Raw genomic sequence first — 9,039 nt, 5'->3', positions numbered from 1 at the left:
GCTCACAGGGATTCCAGGTAAGACACTTAGCACCCGCCACTGCCTGATCCACAGCGTGTGCTCAACCACAGTTTTCTTATGCTTGACCTCCACCTCGAAGCCCATGGGATTCCTGGCTTTATGTAAATTCTGTAACCGTAAGTCACCATATTATGTCAGCCGGCCACTCTTTAGACTCTCACCATAAGCATCTTACATGTCTGTGCACAAAGGTCTTCCCATCGTCTGTGGGCCTGGAGATTCTGTCTGCTTTTGATCTACCTGAGACTTTTTATCATGCCTAATTTCCAGTGGGTTTCTAGGCAGCTCACACTTAATGCTTGCAGGAAGAATGAAGATGTCCTCCACGCCTTACCTTCTGAGTGCTTCTTCTTGGTGTGGTAGGCCAGGGCAGAGGCCTGGGTGAAGGTCATCAGGCAGTGCTTGCACATGAACGGCCGGTCCCCCGTGTGAAGGCGAAGGTGGTTCTTCAGGGTGGAATTGGCCGCAAACTTTGCCCCACACTCTTCACAGGAGAATGGCTTCTCATCAAAATGCTCCGTCAGTTTGTGGTACTGCATGCCTAGGGAAGCCGTGCCAGGGACCGGAGATACGAGTGATCAGAGCTATGAATCCAGCAGGAAGACACACCTGAGCACTGCCAGGCCAGGCCTCGAGAGAGAGCACGGCATGAACTCACTTTTCTGTTTCATTAGGTCTCAGGCAAGGGAAAACAATCTACTTCTGCTGGTTTCTAGGACGCTTGTTTACTCTCCAGAAACCAGCAATACTTGGAAACCAGAGTACCAGGTGAGAAAGAGCTGGCTATCGTTATGAATAACAACAGCCACAGTTTACTGAGCACTAACTCTGCTGAAGGCACTGCACCAGATGTCTCAGCTACACTGTCTCAAATCTTCATGAAAGCGAAATGTCGCTCAGTCACGTCTGACTCTTTGCGACCCCATGGGACTGTACAGTCCATGGGATTCTCCAGGCCAGAATACTGGAGTTGGGAGCCTTTCCCTTTTCCAGGGGATCTTCCCAATGCAGGGAATAAACCCAGGTCTCCCGCATTGCAGGCAGATTCTTTACCAGCTGAGCCACCAGGGAAGCCCTAAATCGTCATAACGTCCAAAACAGTGGGTGTTCATCAGGGTACCTATTTGACAGAGGGGGAAATGAAAGCTCAGGATGCCGATTCCCAAGCTCCTGCTCTTCTCAAAACAGTCCCCTGCCTCTGCTTTATTTTCTAAGCACTTACATAGTCCTTCCCGTATCCTGGAGGCAAGGCCTGGAATCCAAACTACAGCACAGTAAGTGCCTTACGTATGAATCTTCGGGTTGCGAACTTTCAAAGATGCGAACGTGCCCCTGTATGCCAGCTGCTGAACTGGACCACTGTATTTTTCAAGGTACTGTACTGTAAGATTTAAAAGGTTTTCTGTGTTTGTTTTTTATGTACTGTTTGTGTGAAAAGTATTATAAACCCATTATAACACAGTACTACACAGCTGATCCTGTTAGCGGGGCACCTAGGCTAACTGTGCTGGACTTAATGCACGCGCTCTCAGAACAGGAGTCGTTCGTATGTAGGGGACTCACTGTGTTTGAATTATCATCCTCCGTGACCACGCCTTCCTGAACATACCTGAGGCATGAGCAAATTCCCGTCCGCAGAGGTCACACGTCACTGGGAGCCTCTTCTTCTTCTTCTTGGGGACGCTGGGCTCTCCACCCGCACCGTGGGCCTCCAGCTGATGCTTCTCCAGCTCCTTCTTGGAGTCCTTGGTCTCGTTACACTCCGTACACTGCACCTGCCTGCTCCTGGCCACCCGGCAGCGCTTCGTGTGCACCTTGAGGCGGCAGTAGAAGTGGAAGCTCTTGTCGCAGGCCTTACAGACGAAGCTCTTCTTGGCAGAGTCTGGGGAGGCGGACGCGTCTTTCTCCTGTTGTTCGGGCAAGGCAGCCGTCTCGCCTTGACTGTCCTGGTTTCCAGGCTGGCAGTCTTCTCCAGATGGCTTTTCACCTGCTTTGTCCTTGCCTTCAGAGTAAAATTTACCACTCACTGTCCACCTTTCCTTCTCTCCCTTTTCCTGAGTAAGGAAACCTGTGCAGGAGAGAGAGATCGCATGGCTCTGGGAATTCTCCTGGCTTCTACTTTGCTTTCTAACTTTCCTTCTTTGGGGGAGACTGGAAACTACTTAGGACCCTCATCAAACTCTAATGAAATATCATCGTCATCTCTTCTCTCTGACAAACACAAATCACATCTGTGGTCTATGATATCTCTAAGTATTCCCGAGCACACAAAATAAATAAGGTAGTGATGGATGAACTCTTCTATGAACTGCTGCCTCTTCTCTCCAACAAGGAGACAAGCTGGGGCCTAACAGGACCCCACCAGCCGTTTCTTACCAGCACACGCTAACTCCCGCATGACGGGCTGCAGGCCTGGGGAGGATCTGTGGATGCTGCACAGAAGCTGACATATTTCAGTGGCTGAGATGGATTTTTCCGCAGCTCTGCTCAGCAGTGCTCCCAGGGAAGCTTCGGGGCTGGCTGTCTCAGAGGAGCTGCTCAGAATCTAAATGAATACCACGAGACCAAGGTTTGTGGTTAACATCAGCAGATTTTTTCTATGGTTTTCAACTTAGAAAACAAAGCTAATTTCAGAGAGGCATTGCCCCATCTATAATAAATAACACGTTTCTCGCTATACATATAGCGGAGGGCCCCCCCTTTTCTCCAAGCACAGGGAAATTCACAAAATTTAAACAAGGAGACACATGTGAAGACCACTGTGCAAATACAAAGGTGCAAGCAAGGAATCATTGAGGATTTTCTACGAGAAATCTTCTCAGAAAGCAGGAGTCTCATAAAGAACTTTTCTAGATCTCAGTATCAAATGCTTGGGGAGAGTTATAGGACATGGCTGCTGGCATTTCTGTCTCGAAGACTGAGATAATTTTTCATTGTATATAACGGTCTCAGTGTCGGGAAGCAATTCTGCATGATCAGTGCAGGCTTCACATTTTTAGATACTTAGATGTACCCTTTTAAACATCATTTTCTTTCATAAAGAAACTCAGCTTTTTAAAGAAGGTTCAAATAGGGGCTTTAAAGAGGCCAAGAATATTATTCAAAGCCACCCTCTCAGAATGTTAGAGCTATCAGCAGAAAGAATCGGTATGCTGAGAAATAAAACTAAACCATCCGCAGATGGCCAAATGGAATTTTCATTTTGGGGGATATTTTATTTCTGCTCTTTTCAAGTCTATCTAAATAAACCTGATGTCCCTGGAGGCAGGCATGAGACCAATTAGTGAGGCTAAAACTGATCAACGGCAGAAGCCCCATCTCTGAAGTGTGAGGCATGCTGGAGAGTCTAGCAGATGCATCTCTCCTCTGAAGCCCCACAGAAACGTGTGCCATCTTCTGCCCATCTGAAAGCCAGACCAAGGTGGGGCTGTCACCTGGGTAGAGGGTTAGAAACCACCCTTCTACACACCACAGCCACGCCCATCTGGAGCAGAAAGCACCACAGGTGAATCTGTAGCTAAATTTCATGTTCCTTTATGATGCTTTCGCACTCGAGATGCACATGATCCTGGGATGAACATCCGTGAATTCCCCCCGCCATCCCCACCTGGTTTTTCTGGGACGCTGGCCACATTGCGAGAAGCCTTACAGAAAATGAGTTGGCACTATTTGCTACCCCATATGGGCAAAAGCTTTGTTCTTTCTATGTTTATTTTGGCTCTTTCTAGAAGCCAGAATAGAGCGTGTGATAAGACCAATTTTACTTTTCTTCCTCTGAAAAAAGTTGCTTCTTAGAACGTGTGACAGGAGAGTATCATGGTTCCCTCTGAGTTTTCCTAGGTTCAGACGAACAGACTCTGCATCTGAGTCACTTGACCCCGCGTTCCAATCCTGGCTGCTTCTCTGACCGGCTGGCACATCCTCGATCTGCCACTGAGCCCTCGGAGCCCCAGGTCCCTTATCTGTAAGATGTGGGTGACAGCACCCGCCACGCAGAGTGGGGAGGATTAAAAGAGCGAAAGCGTGCCAGATGCCGTTTGGCCCCGGGGTCGCCCACAGCAGTCGCTGAACCGGAGCTGGCTCCTCCCCTAGGAGACTCCCCTGGAAGCTGCGTTGTCATCCCCAGCGCACCTCCTTCGCAGTCTCCACCAGCCGCTCCTCCTCTGAGGCCAGGCACTTGAGCTGAGCCGTTTGCTGGATGGCCTCTAGGATCGACCGGTGATGCCTCAGGATGGTCTCGAAGGCAGCACTTTCTGGGGTCATCACTGAACAGAGAAGGATTGAAAACTCACGAGCAGAACTCTGAGCTCCATTTTTCCCTTTCACCTTTTCTCAACTCAATTCTTCAGCATGAGAATCTATTTTATCTGGCTCCCACCTTGGCAGGGGCCGGGGGGAATGCCAAACAGCACTGGAGAAATGATATTATTAATAGAACTGTAGAATAACTGCCCATATTTTACTTTAAAAGGTTTACAAACTCCCATTTCCTTGAACAAAACTGCCAGTCCTTACTTCTATGGGTTGGGATGTGGAAGACTGAAAGAGAGCTCTATTTTCTGGCAAGACTGACAATAACCTCTGGAGGGGCAAAGCGAGCACAGGGTCCCTGGCACCCTACCTGCCCGGAAGAAAGCGTTAGCGCCGGGCTCCCTTCGTATCTCCTCCATGAGCAGACTCAATGGGCAGGGCTTCGTCTCCTGAGCCACCAGAAGCAGTTGCCAGATGGCCGCTGCAGACACCGTGTGCTTCTCTAGAACTGCTGACATCAGAGCATGGATACCACGAGAACCAGCAGCACGTCTCACGAGCTTCTCCATGACCTTCAGGACGCAGCACAAACACACACGTAAGGCACTTTCTAGCTGGCGGTCCAGCTACAGAACTGCGAGTCTGGGCGTTGAGTCACAGTGAACATATTTCTGGGGAGTTTTTAAACATCCTTCACCTCCTTCAACCTGAGAGATGTTGATGCATGAGAAGGGTTTCCATTCCTTCTTTGGAAAGCCCTTCCTCACATCATTGCAGACATTACAACTACCCTACTTGTCACTCTGCCTTAGCAATGGAATCGCCTTCTATTTCTCCTTCTCTGCTGACTTCCTAGCCTATCATTTCTCAACATGGCTGTGGTGCTTATATAGAATATATATTAAACAAAAAAAAATATATATGTTCATCTTTTCCCTTCTGTCTCATTATGCCCACCCTTCCTCCTTCTCTCTTACCTCTTTTTCTCCAGGGACTATACTCTTCACGTGTGGGATCATTCTTAGTAACACCTGGTTGTCTGTGAAAATCTCAGACAGGTTCTCATGATACCGTCTCAATAGTTCAATCCCATAATCATCAGGGTTTGCTTGGGCTGCAAGGATATTAGCAAAACAACGTTTGATGCGACAAAGCCTCCTTAAGGGCTTCTTCCAGGTGACGTGAGGGGAGTTACAAATGCGGGTGGAGGAGCAGATCGGTGTGGGAGCCTGGCCTCCTTTGGAGCACAACTGCAGCTCCTGGCATGGGGCCTCCCACACATGTGCTCACGTCTCCTCTGGGCTACACTTAATCACTCACTGCTGCAGGGCCACGAAACCCACCAGTACTTTGAAAGTTAGCGCCCAGTGGGAGAAGCTAGTGATTGCTCAACAGGGGGGTAATTAGAAGGCTGCACTTGTAAGAGATTCAGATGTACAGATTCAAGGGATATTATCCATCAAGCCCGAGGTAAAGCATCCACGTGGTGATCCCAAGTACAGGCAGGCACGAGTCGCGAGTGCAGTAGCGAAGCTGACCCATCCTTCTGTTTAGATGCCCTCGGAGCCAATCTGTTAGCGGCTCTCTTTCAAGAGGTCATATTTATTTGAAAGCAAAGAAAAATCAAAACTATCAGGCATTCCCTTTAGTTCTGCAGATATTTAAAAATTTAGTCTCCTCTCTGGCCCAGTAACTCCACTTCTGGGAATCTAGCCTTAAGAAATGATCTGAAGGCAAAAAAAAAAAAAAAATCTGTGCACACAGATTTCTGCCACTGCGTATACCTATGGCTGGCCCGTGTTGACGTATGGCAAAACCAGGAAAACACTGGGAAGCGATTACCCTCCAATTAAAGAAAGATACTTGCCACTAAGAAGCTTGAGATGACGATGATGAAGAAGATAACTAACATTTACTGAGTGCCTATCCTGTGTATAGTGAAGCCTATGGTTTTTCCAGTAGCCATGTACGGGTGTGAGAACTGGACCATAAAGAAGGTGGAGCGCTGATGAACTGACGTGTTCAAACTGTGGTGTTGGAGAAGACTCTTGAGAGTCCTTTGGAAAGCAAGGAGATCCAATCAGTCAACCTTAAAGGAAATCAACCCTGAATACTCTTTGGAAGGACTGATGCTGAAGCTGAAGCTCCAATACTTTGGCCACCTGATAGCAAACAGCTAACTCATTGGAAAAGACCCTGACGCTGGCAGAAGGAGAAGAGGGCAACAGAGGATGAGATGGTTGGATGGCATCACCAACTCGATGGACATGAACTTGGGCAAACTCCGGGACATGGTGAGGGACAGGGAAGCCTGGCAAGCTGCAGTCCACGGGGTTGCAAAGAGTATGACACGACTTGGCGACTAGACAAGGACAAAATCACGTGCTGAGCTCTGTGCTCAGTGTTTACATCCTATCGCATAGTGGCCGTGAAAACGAAGGAGCAGGTACCATTCTTACCCCTGTCTCATGGAGGAAAGAATGAGGTTCAGAAGGGTTACGTCACTTACTCAGGGTCACACAGCTACCAAAGAAGGCAGGATGCAAACCCTGGGAATCTTGATAGACTTCACTGATAGGTTACACGTGCCCCCGGATACGGGCACAAGTAAAACAGCCTATGTATCCTGATGGTGGAAACTATACAGCCTTAAAAAAACAAATCCAGAACTCTAGGGAGTATTCTGAAATCTGGAGAATGTTTAGGTTACACTGTTAAGTGGGGGAAATGATAAAATGTAGTAGAGTATCTCAACACTGTAAAACTAATGTGACAGAATGTGCTAACACTGACATAACCAAGTGGGATTTGAGGTTCTTTCCTTCTTTATTTTTTGAACAGTTCAGGTTTGTAGAAGGATATGTTATTTCTATCAGCTAGTAAAAATGTTGTCTCACTTCCCAAATACCTTTTTCTGAAACCCACCTCAGTTTCAAATGCTCTGGGATGGGGTGGGTGGGTTGGGGGGGGGGGGGTGCGGGAGTGGGATTGGCTAGAGCTGGGTTGTTTTTCTAAGGGATGGGATGTGGACCCATTAACCCAAACTGGCTGGACACGAGGGGTGGTCCACTCTGGGCACTGCTGGAAGCAGACGGCACTCCAGTGGGCGTGAGGGCGTCAGGAAGTGAGTTCCTGCTGCTCATGTTTGTGAGCCCATCTGCTCCACAGGCGTTCAGCCCCAGGAAAGCTGTACTTTCGTAAACCCTGAACCAGGGGCACATCACAGGGGAGTTTAATGGAGGAGAAATTCTCGGATTTCCAATCCTAACTCCAGAAACGCTGAGAATCACTGATGGGAGACAGCAAGTTTCTCTTTCACAATGGCCTTTCCTAACACTGTCTTATCTCCCCAGTGAGAAGCCAAATGGGGAGTTTTTAGTTATCACTTTCTGTAACAGTGATCCCAGTCCAGAGAGTCAATAATTAACTTATACCTGTGGTGCTTGGCAAAGCGGCTAATTTCTGCAAATTCTCCAGCAGAAGGCCCAAGTCTGGGAACGTCATCTTCACAGCCTGCAGCAGTTTTACCAGACTCTCAGCACTCAGGGTCTTCTCTTCAGACATCCTGTGCAACAACTTTTCTATCGTCTCCTTGGGCGTGCTGCCCTCACAGCAATTCAGAATCACCTGCAGTGGTGAGCAATCAACCCGACACCAGTTACTGGCAATTCTGAGAGTATTTGACACACCACTGGAAAGCCCAGCAAGACTGCATTACCAGCTGCCCCGTCTCCAAGTCTTCTCTGCTCATCTCTAGAGCTAGCTGTCACAGTCTCTTCCTTATTCTGTTTCAATAAAATCCAAAGCATTCTTCAAACAAACAGTTCTATGAAAATCTTTCTCTTTCAACTTCAGGTCTGTGCATATTCTTTACCTCACTGCATTTTGCGAAAATATTCTTACGCTAGGCCTATGTGACAGAGCGAGCAGTTTACATCAAAGCTTTAGATTGAGTCTGTTCAGACACTAAGATTGAGAAATCGACCAGCAATTAATAAATACGGTTACAGTGTTTTCCCATTTTATCCAAAAAGTGGCCAGAAGTTGCAAGTTCAGGGCAATGCTATTATTTTCCTTCCTTTATTGATACAGCAATTTGAATATCCAGATACTCTGTTTGTCTGTGGTCTCCAAAACAACCAGATTCAAAGTGCACTTTCGGATTATTTTCCCTGTGCGTTCCTCATTACCCCTCTCCTCCCCAGTGGCCACAGATACCAGTTCCAGCTATCAGCCCACAGTTCTACCCACTGGTTCTTTCCTGGCATGCTAGAGGGTTCTCTGAGTCAACAGGGCACAGGACTCCAAAGGTTGAAAAGTCAAATCCCTGACAGTTAGTTACTTTATAGCTATTTTCCTATTACAGTAGAACTAATTCTTCATGGGCTGCAACTCACTCTATATAACTTGGTTCTTGTGGATAACTCTGGGGATTATTTCAGTACATGTAGTCTATAGGTTCACAGTAACTGAATCCTGAGGCTTCCCTTGGGAAAAAGCCAGCTCTCAGGGGAAAGAGTTAGGCAGATCAGTCATTGTTGCATGTCAGAGGATGCCACTCTCAAATTACTCCCATTTAAAAAATAATAAAATCAGGTATAAAACCAAATTGGTTTTATATATGTAAAAGGAGTATTATATCTATTAAAGGCATGTATATATATTAATAAAGTTGTCATATTTCTTGTCCATACAGAACACAGTCATTCTCTTTCCTTAAAGTATGTATATTTCCTTAAAATATGCATGTCTCATACATATCAGATT

At 47.1% G+C, this 9,039-nt stretch overlaps 1 protein-coding gene across 11 annotated transcripts in view; it reads right to left on the bottom strand.

Moving 5' to 3' along the window:
- The window catches only part of ZBTB40 (zinc finger and BTB domain containing 40), a 79,306-nt gene that overhangs the window by 14,319 nt on the left and 55,948 nt on the right, over nt 1-9,039 (bottom strand). For all 11 annotated transcript variants that reach the window (XM_010830004.1, XM_010830009.1, XM_010830003.1 and 8 more), the window contains 7 exons: nt 7,707-7,899; nt 5,250-5,386; nt 4,643-4,844; nt 4,153-4,286; nt 2,398-2,566; nt 1,631-2,089; nt 356-562 (listed from right to left, as the gene is read on the bottom strand). In XM_010830004.1, the coding sequence (XP_010828306.1) occupies nt 356-562; nt 1,631-2,089; nt 2,398-2,566; nt 4,153-4,286; nt 4,643-4,844; nt 5,250-5,386; nt 7,707-7,899 (1,501 nt within the window). The remainder of the gene's footprint in view (nt 1-355; nt 563-1,630; nt 2,090-2,397; nt 2,567-4,152; nt 4,287-4,642; nt 4,845-5,249; nt 5,387-7,706; nt 7,900-9,039) is intronic.

Source organism: Bison bison, unplaced genomic scaffold, assembly GCF_000754665.1.
Source record: "Bison bison bison isolate TAMUID 2011002044 unplaced genomic scaffold, Bison_UMD1.0 scf7180017864516, whole genome shotgun sequence".
Lineage (NCBI taxonomy): Eukaryota > Metazoa > Chordata > Mammalia > Artiodactyla > Bovidae > Bison > Bison bison.
The sequence above is the reverse complement of the archived record's forward strand: the minus strand, read 5'-3'. Positions and strand labels throughout refer to the sequence as shown.